The 16,661-nt window shown below is 36.7% G+C and overlaps 1 protein-coding gene across 2 annotated transcripts in view; it reads right to left on the reverse strand.

Annotated features, from left to right (window-relative positions):
- Window positions 1–179: 179 nt before the first annotated feature.
- PAFAH1B1 (platelet activating factor acetylhydrolase 1b regulatory subunit 1) overlaps window positions 180–16,661 on the reverse strand; it is a 77,472-nt gene continuing 60,990 nt past the window's right edge. For both annotated transcript variants that reach the window (XM_030297079.1, XM_030297080.1), the window contains 6 exons: window positions 15,636–15,804; window positions 13,080–13,182; window positions 12,102–12,330; window positions 8,710–8,811; window positions 5,002–5,158; window positions 180–4,125 (listed from right to left, as the gene is read on the reverse strand). In XM_030297079.1, the coding sequence (XP_030152939.1) occupies window positions 4,052–4,125; window positions 5,002–5,158; window positions 8,710–8,811; window positions 12,102–12,330; window positions 13,080–13,182; window positions 15,636–15,804 (834 nt within the window). In that variant the 3' untranslated portion in view covers window positions 180–4,051. The remainder of the gene's footprint in view (window positions 4,126–5,001; window positions 5,159–8,709; window positions 8,812–12,101; window positions 12,331–13,079; window positions 13,183–15,635; window positions 15,805–16,661) is intronic.

Below are 16,661 nucleotides of genomic sequence, written 5' to 3' on the forward strand. Positions count from 1 at the left end.
CCGCTGCCCTAGAGAAAAAGACTTCCATCAAGGCCCTGCCACCAATTTGCATCTTACTCTACGACAGGTGTTGAACACAGCCCCATCTCCAATGAGGACTCCACTAAAAAGCTTTAAGTCTCTGCACAGGGACACCAAAAAAAAAAAAAAAAAAAAAAAAAAAAAAAAAAAATCACATCTAGTTTTATAGGCATTTAATAGTTTACCAATTGGTACAATAGGATTTTTTAATATGCAGAAAACATGAATAAATTTTGTTTTACACAGTCTGAGAGCAACAAATCTTACTGTAAAACACAAGAGCAATATTATATACATTCCTTTACTGATTTTTTTTTTTTAATTGTGTCAATATCTTCAGTTAACTCTTACAATCTGGGAACTGTTTTCTCCAATCACCACCACCTCTGCAACATTCATATGAAATCAATGCTTGCCTTCATGTCAGTGTCAGATCAACTTCTAACTCGAAGATTTTGTGTTTGTTTCTATCTTCAGAGTGAGCTTTAGGGATGCCTGAAGGATAGGCAGGACAAGAAAGCAGCTACTTACATGATAGAGTGGAAAGATAAAAAGGCCAGTCCAGTCCAGTTGTGACTTGTAAATCCAGCTTGCCCTCCCCCCCACCCTACTGAAAAGAAAAAAAAAGAAAAAAAAAAAAACCCAAAACCTTTTTCACCAATTTTGTACATGTCGCTTCTCTACCAGGAGATTCTTCTTTGCATCATCTAGATTAATTAACACATTGGACTTATATACAGCTGGACAGAAAGAGTAACCATTTTAAGTGCCTTTTCCTTCAACAATTTTAACTTCAGTTGCTTAAGGATTATCAAGCCACCACTGTCAACAAAACAAAATATCCTTTACTTTTAAATAGTTTTTCTTTAAGTGAATTTAAAAGAAAACTATTTAATGCGTGATTTTACCTGGAAGTTCACACAGAAACAGAAAGAGGCAAACAGGAGAGCAGGGCACTGACAGTAAGGAGACTGGGCTTGGTGATCTAGAGCCAAAGCTTCCGAAGACTACAGCGAGCGCTCCACAGCCTGGACGACTTGCTAACACACTAGTGATTTTTAGAGCAGTGCTCTGGGCACACCATTGGTCACACCACACATAGACAAAACAGGACGGTCTTAGTCTCCTAAAGTGCAAGATGCCATGTCAAAAAGCAACTATTCTCCAAGCAACGTCTAAACCACAGTTTCTGTGGCTCGCACTTCCAAGAGTGCAGCTAGGACTTCTTGGGCACATTATATCAGGGTGGCACTGGAATGTCTTTTCACACACACAAAGTCAAATAATCATCTGAGGATGCAATTCTACCAGCTTTTTATTTCTTAAATTAAGTGACCAATTTGATTGAGAAAGTGACAAAGCAGCAGTGAACCTCTAAACCAGTTAATAAATTCCTCTACTTACAATCCAAACCAGTAACCTCATCATTGTACTTATCCCAGGCAAGGCACAGGGTTAGACAGCAGACAGAGAAAACGGAGGAAACAGGAAGAAAGGGCATCAACAGGGCAGCGTCAAACAACAGTGCAGGAAACCGCTGCACATCCGATTCCGGATTATGGATGGATCCACTCTCCCCCACCCCCCTTCATTATTCAAACAGGGCTCGTTACATTTGGATCCAGTTGAGGACCATCCCTGAGATTCAATGTTTGCTGCTTCTTAAACGGAGGATGTCTGGTAACTCAACTAAGCAGCAGGCTGTGGCAATCTCCCAAGTAAGGATAACTTTGTTTACAGAGTAATATTGTTTCTCCTCCTTTGTCAATGAAAGTCACTGTGTGCTGCAGGGGGGAAAACCCAGTGGACAGCAGCTTTGTTTCCTCCTAAATCGGTACCATTTTTTTCCTTTATTGTTCGTATCTATGAGTGATTTCTAGATGTTGTGGCTTACCCTTAAACAATTCGTGTTGCTACATGCTAAAAATGAATTAAAATACAAGACATTTATACATGTACAAACAAATGTTAAGATGCACCATTTCTATGTATTTATATTTCTTAAAATAGGACAGGAAATAGCAGCAAACGAGAACAAAGATATCTTCCATAGCATTTGTAGAAAAATCCAGTCAGAACAGCTAAAAAGAAACAAACAAACAAACAAAAAAGACTTCTCAATGTGAGCAGGGTTGTGAGGCAATATTGTCCTGAAAGTTATTCTACTGTATGTAAGGAATTAGCTTAAGTTGTAATTTTTGTCTTCAAAAGTAGCCATTAGTTCTCAAAACACTTTTCCTTCCAGAGACGTCTCTCAGGAATTATTAAAAACAAAGCAAACAAACAAAAAGACACAAGTTAGACGTAAAGCTGCTTCTAGTAAACGTAAGGCCTAGTCTCTGTGTGTGTATCTACAGGACATTAACTCTAACCCTTTGTCTTTTTCAAGAACCAAATTTCCATTAAATACTAAAAAGGGACATTTTAAAAATCACATATTATGCAAATGAATAAAATGCAATTCAGAGTAAGTTTCTTTGTTAAACTGTCTTTGTTATTTCACTGTTCTGTTAACTTTTCAAATGACCTTAAAAAAAAAGCTGTTGGTTAGCTAAGCAATAGAATTATTTAATAATCTGCAATGAAATATTGTTTCCAAAGTCATAGATAAAAATTCTCTTAAGCCTACTTGTAGTAACTTTGGATCACAATATACAATGTATCAAGGATGCATAAAATGCTGAACAGCCAAATGGAGCGGGGGGTGCTTTTCCTTTTAGCTGGGAACAATTCCCACAGAGTCAGACCTAGTTTTCAGAAGCATTAGGATCAAAAAGGGCTTGTTCTAAAGCATGGTACTCCACGGCAAAATTTATTCTACTTGTACATTTTAGCACTTCTTCGAAAGCCCAGGACCCAAGGATATGGAGGTTGTATGTGTGTGATATACATATACAGACTTATCCACTTACAGATAGGCCCATATAACATTTATATATAAACAAAAGGTGAAAACACAGTACATTTTTATGCATGCTCCATTAAACCCTGTCTTGTTTTCAACTTGTAAGTTAAATACAGTTCAAATCAGTATCAGATTTGTGTTGAAGAACAAACTGCTGTATTTCTCCCACTCCCTTCAGATGGGCAAACATAACCTTTTCCGTATTTGTCATTATGTAATGCACATTGCACATCCCTAAAGAACATCGAAAACAAATAGTGATTTGTACCATGACACACTCAACGGGAAGATTAAATTCTACTTGGGAGTCACGTCACTGCACAGTCTAACAGTATGAGAAGACAACTACGAGTGTGTCTAGTGTGAAAAATAGAAGCTTAGAGAATTACAGTGTTTTTCAACCTGTTTACAAAGCATTAGGACCCAAATGAAAGAAATGATTTGCTATTAGCTGCTGAGATTTTTCTTATTTGAGATTTACAGTCATTTCCGTACATAAATATACCACTAGCCTCTGCCTGATAGGCTGCCAAAACAAATGTGTCCTATTGATTTGGCAAATGTGTCATGACAAAAATTCCAATGTGTAATCCCCATTAATTACATAGATGGTTCAGAAGATTTTGAATTGTAGCCTTATCATCTAACATCCTTAAAGAAGATTTATTAAGCACACTTAAGTGATGTTACATAGATACACATTTCAGAAAAAGCCCTAATAATCACCACTTTTCCCCAAATGAGGCCATCAAGTCAGGCACCAACAGATAGCAGAAAGAAAAACAGGAATTAATAATCCAACATAAAATGACACTGTCAACTATTCAGTTTAGTGCCCTAGTTCAATTTATTCAACTTCTGCCTTCTTAGGCCTGGTGTGACCAATGCCAGCCCAGGTTTTTAAACCCTATGGTACTTCTAGACAACGTATGTAAATTTACAGTATACAATTTGGATTCACCATGCATGAATACTTTGTGTGTAACATTTAATAAGCTCAATCTACATCCAGAATAATTTACATGAAAGGACAATATTTATTTAAACAGAGCTCAATGGGGTAACCATGGTATCATCAGAGTGCATCCAGAGGAAAAATGGGAGGAGGGGCCAAATGAGACTCAATCAACGGCACTCCCACACCTTTACTGTTTGATCTACACTGCCAGTAACCACATATGGTGCCGTCTTATGGAAATCTGAAAGAAAAAGAAAAGGCTTATTTTAAACCCAGATAAAATTTTTAACAAGCCACAAAATAAGCAAGTCCACGTGCCAGGAATGCTCATTTTTTTCTATACACACCCACACATACACCCCTGGGTTAGCGAAGCTGAGACTTAATGATTAAATCCTATATTAACACTTCAATAAAAATACCTACGCCCATTACCCCCATCCCAACTAAGGCTGAATGTTTCACTCGAATCTAACAACAAGGGTAGCTCTAATGTATCTACTTACTTAACTTACTATGTTCCAGGCTTAGTACTAATGCAATATATTCATGTTTAATTCTTTTAACAATCCTGTGAGGTAGGCATTGGCCCTATTCTACTGAGGCTTTATTTTTATCATTAGATCCATCATACCCTGGGTGTATTATATTTTTAATGTATTCACTATCTTATATTCTAGATTTAGGTCTAGATGACACTGAGGCTGTTTATTAGACTTAATTCAGTGAGTCCCCAGTACATGAGAGTATAAACCTGCCAGAGGGAAAAAGGCTGAGTAAGATTTCCTTTGAGAAACTTACAAACTAGTAGGGGAAGAAAATTACCCATCAGAGTGGTTAGTAAGCATCCTCTTCACAATCCTAGTTTCCAAAACCAATGTTGTGCAATGGAGAAAGTAATTTTTTTTTATTATAAGGCTGATGATGGAAAGAGAGAGTTAAGGAAAGGAGAATTTAAAACAAATGGTAGGAATCCACAAAGTTTTTAAACTGTCTTCTCTAGTCTGTCCTGAAAGCACAGGTCATTTCTTACCTGGAAAATTTCTCATGATTACATAAAACTGTTTGTGTCTCGCACTCCAAAATCTACTTAAGAAATCTCCTTACTCGTACATACCCAAGGAGGTAACAAAGTGTTCATGCGCATTGAGGGTCTTCATGCATCGCTTGTTCTTGTAATCCCACACACGGAGGGTCTTGTCATCAGCACAACTCAAAATAAACTTCCCCCCAGAATGGAACAGAACTCCACGTACCCAGTTATCATGACCCACCTTAAAAACAAAAGGTGTTCAACTTAATAAAGGGATAAAATATTTAAACGGCATCTAAGAAAATAGTTCAGTCATTACTCAAAGCAGTGAAGCTACATGTACCCAAAACATCAATGCCAAAAAAGAACCCCACATCCCCCCAAAAAAGTGTAGGGAATTTTTCTAGATTAAAGGAAACTGGAAACTAATAAGGCATGACCAGTAAATATTATGTGTGATGCTTGACTGGCTCCTGGGTGGTGGCTACAATACAGTTATAAAGGGCACTAGTGGATAACTAGAGAAAATGTGAATATGTAGTATTAATGCTAAGTTTCTTTTCTTTTTTTTAATCATGTTTTTAATGTCTATGCCCAATGTGGGTCTCAAACTCATGACCCCAAGATCAAGAGTCACGTGCTCTACCGACTGCGTCAGTCAGGCACCCCAATGTTGTTTCTTGAGTATAATCATTTTATTGTGGTTATATAGAACACCTTTATTCTTAGGAGATATATGTTAAAATATTTGGAGCCAAATATATATCCACCATATTCCTCTACATAGAAATTTAAGACAATGGCTTGGTGCTGAACAGTCCAACAGGGTAGCCATTTAGTCACATGTAGTTTTTAAAATATAAACTAAAATATTAATACTATCAGCAATTGAGTCCTCAGTCTCATTAGCCACATTTCAAGAGCTCAACAGCTGCATGTGGCTAGTAGCTATAATGATGGATAGTACAGATACAGAACATCATCACAGAGAGTTCTACTGGACAGCCCTAGACTAAAAAAAGAAAACTTGGTAGGGGCGCCTAGGTGATTCAGTCAATGGTTTACGTGTCTAATTTCGGCTCAGGTCATGATCTCATGGTTCATGAGTTTGAGTTCCACGTTGGGCTCTGTGCTGACAGCTCAGAGCCTGGAGCCTGCTTTGGATTCTCTCTCTTTCAAAAATAAATAAACATTAAAAAAAAAAAAGCAGGTGGGGGTTGGGGGGAGGGGCATCTGGGTGGCTCAGTCAGTTAAGTGGCCAACTTCACAGCTCAGGTCATGATTTCGCACTCTTGAGTTTGAGCCCCACACCAGGCTCTATGCTGATAGCTCAGAGCCTGGTGCCTGCTTCAGATTCTGTGTCTCCCTCTCTCTCTGCCCCTCCCCTGCCTGTACTCCGTCTCCCTCTCAAACATAAAAAAAATTAATTAAAAAAAAAAAAGAAAAGAGGGGCACCTGGATGGTTCAGTTAGTTAAGTTTCTGACATTGCCTAGGTCATGATCTCACGGTTGGTGAGTTTGAGCCCTGCATTGGGCTCTCTACTGTCAGCACAGAGTCCGCTTCAGATCCTTTGTCTCCTTCTCTCTCTCTCAAAATAAGTAAATAAACTTAAACAAACTTGGTAGGTTTTATTAGGTATGACAGAGCTGTATATGGGTGATTTTTATTTTCTTCTTTTAGCTTTTCTGTATATTTCTAATTTTTCTATAATGTAAATAACCATACTGCTTTTATAAAAGAACCCAAGGGGAGTTTAAAAAAAAAAAATAAAAAGAAAGAAGAAAGAAAAACAAAAAAAGACAGATGACCAACGTAACATATTCTTTGACCAGGGTGCCTGGATGGCTCAGTCGGGTAAGCATCCAACTCTTGGTTTCAGCCCAGGTCATGAGCTCACAGTTCGTGGGATCCAGCCCCACATCAGGCTCTGCACAGACAGTGTGGAGCCTGCTTGGGATTCTTCCACTCTCTCTGTGCCCTTGCCCTGCACCCACTTTCTCTCAAAATAAACTTAAATAAATAAATAAAATACCTTGTTCTACTGTAGTGACCTATAAAAGTCACCAATGACGAGAGGTAGAAGTCTCAACAAAAGTTAAGTACAAAATCTATTTAAAACAATTTTTTTTAATGTTTATTTATTTTTGAGGGAGAGAGAGAGAGAGACAGTGTCAGCAGGGGAGGGACAGAGAGAGAGAGAGAGAGAGAGAGAGAGAGAGAGGTACAGAATCAGAAGCAGGCTCTGAGCTGTCAGCACAAAGCCTGATGCAGGGCTCAAACTCATGAACTGAGAGATCATGACCTGAGTCAAAGTTGGATGGTTAACTGACTGAGCCACCCAGGCGCGCCAATACAAAATGTATTTTAAAAGTAAAATACAAAATCACATTTCCATGGCTACACCAAAATAAAGCAGTAAAAAGTACTATCCTTCAGGTGAAAAACAGGAGCCAGAAACCTCGGGAGAAATTAAGGTGACCTCTGTTCTTACAGGGGAGGAGAGCACATGCTTCCCTTTTCTTTAAGATTTTATTTTATTTTAAATATTCATTTTTGAAAGAGAGTCAGAGAGAGAGGGAGACAGAGGATCCGAAATGGGTTCTGTGCTGACAGCAGAGAACCTGATGCAGGGCTCAAATTCACAAATTGTGAGATCATGACCTGGGCCAAAGTCAGACACTCAAAGTCAGACCAAGCCACCCAGGTGCCCCTAAGATTTTATTTTTAAGCAATCTCTACACCCAATGTGGGTCCCAAACACATAATCCTGAGGTCAAGAGCTGCATGCTCTACCAACTGAGCCAGCCAGGTAGCTCTGCAGATCACCTTTTTAAATAGTGATACAGTGTATCTGAACTCAGCTCAGAATACTGTTAGAGGAGAGTTTAATTTTCTAATCAATTCTTGATGATACTTCCAAAGTGTCTACCATATCTTACAGAGACCATCACTTCAAGGTATGGTTAGTACCTAAAACGTCTCTAAAACAAACGGATGCCAAATTACAAAAATTGTTAATTAACAAAAATTGTTAATGCCCACAGATCCCCTTATTGCTCCCTTAGGCAAATAAAAATGCCCACAATCTTGTACTATCATTTATATATCCTAATATTAAATTCTGGCACTCCTGAAATGAAATAAACATTTCTAAGCCGTAAAGCTAGGTAACAACATTAACGTCACAATGGTAAAATGAAACAAATAAAGAAGACCATATGAATATGTCAATAGGATTCATATTAAAATTAAATACCGTGAAATACAGAATCAAACACTTTAAAAAATGAATGGGTCTGTAATAATACTATTTTTCCCCATAGGAGATATAGAATTTTTAAAGATAAAGTGAGCTAGGATCTCCCTCCTAGCATTAATGGCTTTGTAGATCCTTTTTATAACATGACATTCTACAGGAGTAATTTTCTTTTACCTTTTTAAGTGTTTATTTTTGAAAGAAAGAGTGCAAGTGGGGAAGGAGCAGAGAGAGGGACCGAGGATCCGAAGCAGAGAGCCTGATGCGGGACTCAAACTCATGAAATGTGAGATCATGACCTGAGCCAAAGTTGGAAGCTTAACCTTGAGCCATCCAAGCATCCCTACAGGAATAACTTTCATTTCACTGTTAACAATGGAATTACAAAAGTTTAAGAAAAATTATCTTTATAAAGAAGTTATTTTAAAGCCTGGACTAATTCAGATTATTTAGTAAGATATCACAAGGCATCTAACCCCCCAAAATATAAACATAGTAAGCTTCAAAAGAAGCAGTTAATATTATGCAAACTTACTAGGGTCATAAGGCACATGCCAGTACTGACGTCCCACATCTTAATAGTCTTGTCTCTGGATCCAGACAGTAAGAATGGCCCAGGCTTGCCACTTTTTTTAGTCTACAGAAAACATACAAAAATTAAGTTTCCCATGTAAGAAGTTAAGTGAAGACTTTAGATAACTTCTAACAATGATCTATATTTTCAATTTTACAGAAATGCAATTTTGGGAGACAAATAAATATTGTGTATGTTTACTATACACAATTTGATACTGAGATACATATACATGGTAAAATGATCATCATAATCAGGTTAGTTAACATATCCATTGCCTCGTATAACGATCCCCCGCTTTAGAGCTACCCTTTTAGCAAATTTCACACATATACAACACAGTATTGTTAACTATAGTCACCAAGCTGTACAATTAGATCTCTAGGACTTACTCATTTTATTTTCCTCTATCAAAATACACAAGTCTTTTTTGACATATGTAGGCTACACAGGAAGGACCCAGATAATATGAAAATAGAAAATCTCCATTTAGGTTAAGACTCAGTTTCTATGATACTAACAGATGATAAATTTATTGCTCAAGACTTCTGGAATCAAGAAAAAAATTGAAAACTAATTCAGTCTTTATATAACATCCAAGCCAGAATCAACTTTATGACATGGTAAGTAACCACCACCAGAGGGCAGTAAAAAGAATTTGAAAATGCAACCAAACAGCCAGCCAAAATTTAAGAGATTACTACAGAAGTTTCATTTCAGAAAAATAATTTTGGGGGGTGAAGGGTGGGGGTAGGGGAAGAAGATTCTTTTCATTCATTTATTAAAATATAATTAAAATATCCACGATAGGACTGTCTCTATAAAAAAGGAACATGGTCAATTTTGGCTCATATAATTTATTCAAAGAAACAATAGTCTGTAATTTATTATTAAGTTATTAATCATAAAAACTGAAATCATGAAAAGTAAAAATTAAGAACCATGACGAAATATAAAACTCCTGAGTAGAAAGCCCAAAAGACTCCACCAAAAAATTTCTAGAACTGATAAGCAAATTCAGTAAAGTTGCAGGATACCAAAAAAAAAAAAAAAAAAAAAGTACAGAAATCTGTTGCATTTCTAAAAGCCAATAATGAAGCAGCAGAAAGACAAATTAAGAAAACAATCCCATTTACAATGGCACCAAAAAATAATAAGATACCTAGGAATAAACCTAACCAAAGAGGTGAAAGATCTGTACTCTGAAAACCAGAAAACAGTGGTGAAAGAAATTGAAGACAACACAAAGAAATGGAATGACATTCCATGTTCACGGACTGAGCACATATTGTTAAAATGTCTAAAAAGACCCCAAACAGCCAAAGCAATCCCGAAAAAGAACAGCAAAGCTGGGGAGGCATCACAATTCCAGACTTCAAGTTTTATCACAAAGTTGTAGTAAGCAAAACACTATGGTACTGGCACAAAAATAGACATACAGATCAATGGAAAAGAATAGAAAATCCAGAAACAAACCCACAATTATATGGTCAATTAATCTCTGACAAAGCTGGAAAGAATACCCAAAGGGAAATATAGTCTCTTCAACAAATGGTGTTGGGAAAACTGGACAGCAGCATGCAAAAGAATGAAACTGGGCCACTTTCTTACACCACACACAAAAATAAATTCAAAATGGATTAAAGACCTAAATATGAGATCTGAAATCATAAAAATCCTAGAAGAAAACATAGGCAGTAATTTCTCTGACACTGGCTGTATCACCTTTTTTCTAAATAGGTCCCCTGAGGCAAAGAAAAAGAAACAAAAGCAAAAATAAATTACTGGGACTATATATCAAAATAAAAAGCTTCTGTACAGCAAAGGAAACAATAAAACAAAAAGGCAACCTACCGAATGGGAGAAGGTATCTGCAAAATGACATATCTGATACAGAGTTAGTACCCCCAAAATATAAAGAACTTCTATAACTCAACACCCAAAAAAACAAATCCAGTTAAAAAATGAGGTGACATGAACAGACACTTCTCCAAAGAAGACATACAGTTGGCCAACACGCGTATGAAAAGATGCTCACCATCACTATCATTAGGGAAATGCAAATCAAAACTACAATGAGGTATCCCCTCACACCTGTCAGAATGGCTAAAATAAAAGACACAAGAAACAACAGGTGTTGGCGAGGACATAGAGAAAGGGGAACCCTCTTGCGCTATTGGTGGGAATGCAAACTGGTGCAGCCACTCTGGAAAACAGTATGGAAGTTCCTCAAAAAGTATAAAATAGAACGACTTATGATCCAGTAATTGTAAATTGTACTACTGGGTATTTACCCAAAGAATAGAAAAGAAAGAAAAGAAAAGAAAAGAAAAGAAAAGAAAAGAAAAGAAAAGAAAAGGAAAGGAAAAGAAAGGAAGAAAGAAAGAAAGAAAGAAAGAAAGAAAAGAAAAGAAAAGAAAAGAAAGAAAGAAAGAAAAAGAAAGAAAAAAATATTCCACTAATTCAAAGGGACATACATGCACCCTTACAGCAGCATTGTTTATAATAGCCAAGATATGGAAGCAACCCAAGTGTACATCAACTGATGAATGGATAAAGAAGATATATATACATACATACACACAATGGAATATTATTCATTCACAAAAAAGAATGAAATCTTGCCATTTGCAATGACACGGATGGAGCTAGAGAGTATAATACTAAGTGAAATAAGTCAGAGAAAAACAAATACCGTAAGATTTCACTTGCATGTGGAATTTAAATGAGCAAAGGAGGGGAAAAAAGAGAGCAACAAACCAAGAAACAGATTCTTAACTACAGAGAACAAACTGATGGTTACCAGAGGGGAGATGGATGGAGGATGGGTGATTCAAATAAAAACTTAAAACACACAAATAAATAAAACTCCAGACAGATTCAGCTAGTGCTTCTAGTGATCAAGAGTATCAAGAGGCCTTCATATGAAATATTCTGTTTAAAATAAATATTTAAATACTGAACTGCATTCCACCATAAATTTATAAATAATTACACTCATTAAAGAAGGCTATTCTTCTAAAAGATAACTTTTAACTTCTCCCGTAAGTTTTATTTTGCACCAGTTGCTATACTCTTATAACAATGGCATTTCTTATAAATTTAATGACCACTTTTACTCTTCAGGCGGGTCCACCATCCCCAGCCCAAATCACGGGTCAGCTGACAGCAATAATAATCACTAGTTAAAAAATATAAACATTTCTGCAAGTTCAAAAGAGTAAAGAGTTTCAAGATTCAGAATTCTGGGATACAGATTTTTCAATGCATTAACTGCCCTGAAACAGAATCAGAAGTTATCTAAGATTCTGATACCAGCGATCAAATCATGAAATGATATATAAATCACATACCTCAGATCCTGTTGCTTCAGAGATGGAAGAATATGAGCTTTCTGGAGCCCAGGAAATACATTCTACCACATGCTCATGTTCTCGAAGCTCAGCCTTGCATTCCTTTGTTGCTACGACCCATACGCGCACGGTCTGATCATTTGAACAGCTGGCTATCAGAGTGCCATCCTGATTTGGCCGCACCATACGTACCCATTCTCTGTGTCCTGTGAATGTCTTCACACAGTAGCTGTCAAAATAAATAATAATCTACATCATGAATGGCAATCACTGGGATACTTCCCAGGAGCAATGTAAAACTAGCTACGTACGTACTGGAATAAAGAGGACGGCACCATGTTAGGGTAATCATATGTGAGTCAGCACAATAAATGTACATTCATGGTTAATGAAAGATGGGGACAGGTCGGAAAATCAAACATCAGTCAAAATAAGCTGATGGAAGTATCATTAAGGAGCTAACCAATCAACACATTCTAGAAGGTAAAATATAGAGAGAAATAAAATCTTCTAAAACTAAACACACACAATAAACCTAACAAAAATATTTATAGCTTTGTTGAGACAAAGGCATACTCTACTAATCTGGGTAAAACTACTTAGTAGTAGGTTAAGATTTTATTATAACAATCATGTGTGATTCTAAGCACAACCAAATTAAGCCTAACAGGGGCCTACCTGCACAAATGTTATTTACATTTTATTTCAACCCATAGAGAAATCACCTAAAAGAAGACCACAGAGATAATAAGCCATTGCATAGAAAATGGCTCTCGAGGACACGAAATTTTTTTTTTTGTTAATAATTTCTCTATTCCTTTTTGGGAAACATTTAGAGATTCAAACCTCCTTTTACAGTATATAACAACGAGCACCATAATTATTTTGGGTTAAAGTCAAAATAACTGGTTCAGAACACATTTCGTTTGGTTGTTTAATATCTCTTTAGCTGACACCATTTCAACCAAACCTACTTACCCAGTTTGCACCTCCCACATTTTTATAGTTTTATCCCTTGAGGCAGACACTATATGATCTCCATTGGGCATGATGGCTACTGAAGAGACATTGTGGTCATGGCCTAAAACATAACACAGCAATGCATTAAGTGATCTACAGCATAATTAAATCTCAGTTTACCATGAGATTTCACCATGGGATTTCAAATACCACAGCAACTTTAAATACACTGGATTTTAATAAATTTGATAAGAAACTCTGCATTTACACACAAAAAAGTTTAGGAATTAGCAACTTAATAAAATAATCCACAGTGAAATAGCAGCTAGCTATTAAAATAATAGCTTATTAAAATAATCCACAATGAAAAGCAGCTAGCTCAATTTAGGACCACAAAACTGTTTTAACATCAGTGTCATTAGCATTTGGATGTATTAATATGCTGAATGTTTATATATGAACAGTAGAAAAACACAAAAATTTCCATGGTTGATATCCTAAGATATAAACTGGAGATAAGATTTACAAAGCTAAACAGAAGAATAAGAAAAATGGAGATTTGGTTTCATATTTAAATTTTTAAAAAATGTTTTTATTTATTTTTGAGACAGAAAGAGAGCATGAGCAGGGGAGGGGCAGAGAGAGAGGGAGACACAAAATCCAAAGCAGGCTCCACGCTCTGAGCTGTCAGCACAGAGCCTGATGCAGGGCTCGAACTCCCAGACTGTGAGATCATGACCTGAGCCAAAGGCGGACGCTGAACCAACTAAGCCACCCAGGTGCCCCACATTTGGTTCCATATTTAAAATAGTGGTCCAAGGCATCTGGGTGGCCTAGTCGGTTAAGTGTTTGACTCTTGATTTTGGCTCAGGTCATGATCTCATGGTTCGTGGGATTGAGCCTTACGATGGGCTCCTCTCTCCCTCTCTCTCTGCCCCTCCTCCACTCACTCTCCTCCCTCAAAATAGGTAAACATTTCCCCAAAAAATAGTGTTTGAAAAATTTTGTTGTTGATGTTAATGGGGGTAAAAAAGAAATGCATTATTCTATATGCATTATTCCTAATTAGTTATCCTTTGTGGAAAAAGCCCTAGAGAATCCTCATAAATATCATTATTTTAAGGAACATATACAATGGTTAGAAAGAACTCTTCTTCTTTTTTTTTTTTTTTTTTTAATGTTTATTTATTTTTGAGAGAGACAGAGTGCTAGCAGGGGATGAGCAGAGAGAGAGGGAGACACAGAATGTGAAGCAGGCTCCAGGCTCTGAGCTGTCAGCACAAAGCCCCACGCGGGGCTTAAACTCACAAAGTATGAGATCATGACCTGAGCCAAAGTCAGATGTTTAACTGACTGAGCCACTCAGGCACCCCAAGAACTCTTCTTAAAAAAAAAATTGTTTTTGAGTATAGTTGACACATAATGTTACATTAGTTTCAGTTAAGAAGTTTATACATTATGCTATGTTCATCACAAGCGGAGCTGCCATCTGTCAATATACATTATTACAGTGTCTTTAACTATATTCCTCATACTGTGCCTTTTATTCCCTTGACTTACTCATTCCGTAACAGGAGGCCTCTATCTCCTACTTTCCTTCTTCATTAAGTCAGAGCAACAAGACACAGGCTACTTAAAGAAACATAAACACTAGTTTTTATGAAAGGATTCAACAGAATTCCTTTAACTGGTAAGCTTCCCCATTTAATATGGGGGGAAACACACCCTTCAAATTACACTTTCTATATAAACACATAGCTTACATCACTGAATTATCTATTAAAAAAAAAAAACAAAACTTTTATTACCAACACAGAATGTATTCATTCCTTATACAAAATCCAAACGTTCAAATTTTATCATGGTCAACGAAACAACAAAAATCCTTATTTAGTGAGCACCCCTTATGTGCCAGATACTAAACCAAGATGATTTATGTATATGATCTCATTTTATCTTCACAACAATCCTATGACAGGTATTATTACCTCTACCTTGCATATGAAAGAAGCTGAAATTTCCCAATGCCACAAGTAAACAAGTAGGGATCTGAACCCAGATATCTGATTCTAAAGCCCATGTTCTTCCCACAAAGCCCAAGTGCCTCAGAGAATAGTCTCTATGACAAGAACCAGGAAAGCAAGCTCACATTCTACAGTGTATGTACAACATTATAAAGTGAGCAAGAAATGCTAGGTTCCAGCTTTTACTGTATCTACTTTCTATGAACTTGTTTCCCAGGTGAGAAAATGAAAAGCAAAACAAAAAATTCCCCAATAACTTCATTTTTCTTTTTTTCTTGAAGACAGATGTCCCAACAGTTTTTCTTATCCAAAAATATTCCTGAAAGCGAATTAAGTATTTTATATAAACCACTAAGAGATACTTAAAACCTTATAATTGAAACAACTCTCAACTACTGTGGTTTATCCACGGGCTACACATCATATGCTCTTCCACTGATACAATTAAGAATCGAATGTAGGGAACCCGCACACTATTAGAAAACAATATTCTTTTCTCTGGAATGTCACATTACAAATCACTATCAAAATATTATCCTCTACCCCTTACCGTGCATGGTTCTGATGCATTCAAAGCCCTGAAAATCCCATAGTTTAATGGTCATATCTGCAGAACAGGAAGCCAGAAGCTTGCCACTGTGGTCAAACGAAATATCCTGTACAGAGTCTGTATGCCCCTTAAGGGTTCGCTCAAAATCTCCAGTCTCATAATCCCACACCTGTCAAATAATCAGAAAGTTAGTTAACATCAACCCATCCCTTCTTTCTTGTTTCACATTAGCACTCAGCAGGCCAGTATGAGCAAGTGACAAAGGGTAACTATCTTAGAAATAGCAATCTTCAAGTGTAAATTGGTCTTTTCTCTATAGAGAAACTGAAGTTGTAATTACTAAAACACACTTCTAGTACATCATCTATCATATACCTAATAATACTAGCAGGTAGGTATATAAAGCCAAAAGACAAAGTCCATTCCCAGTCTGACAGGAGACAACAGACATGTAAACAAATAAATTTAAGGACTTAAGTTCTGGGGGGTGGTTATGAGAGGCATCTATATGTAGAATATTCGGGGACAATAAAAAGTGTTCAATTCTTTTTTTTTTTTAATGTGTATTTATTTTTGAGAGAGACAGTGCAAGTGAGGGAGGGGTCAGGACAGAGCCCAACATGGGGCTCAAACTCCAACAGCAAGATCATGACCTGAGCTGACGCTGGACGCTTAACTGACTGAGCCACCTAGGTGCCCCAAGATTGCTCAATTCTAATACACAGCAGAACTCAGACATCTAAGAGGCAAAGGAAAGACTTTACAAGATGTTACTGCCAATGAATAAGTAAATTAACAAATGCATTATGTCATTTTGATGCAAAAATGGGAAGCCACTGCCACATCTTTTAAAGTTAGTTTTTTCTAAGATAATGGAAATAATGAGCTATCAAGGATAAGTATTAGAAACAGACCTCAAGAACATACTAAACTTTCATTCTGGTGGCCAAATGTAGTCAATCTTTACCCAACACCAATTACATGCTCTAAAATCAAATGACTGATTCCATTCTCCCTATAATTTAT

Source organism: Lynx canadensis, chromosome E1 (assembly GCF_007474595.2).
Source record: "Lynx canadensis isolate LIC74 chromosome E1, mLynCan4.pri.v2, whole genome shotgun sequence".
NCBI classification, from domain to species: Eukaryota; Metazoa; Chordata; class Mammalia; order Carnivora; family Felidae; genus Lynx; species Lynx canadensis.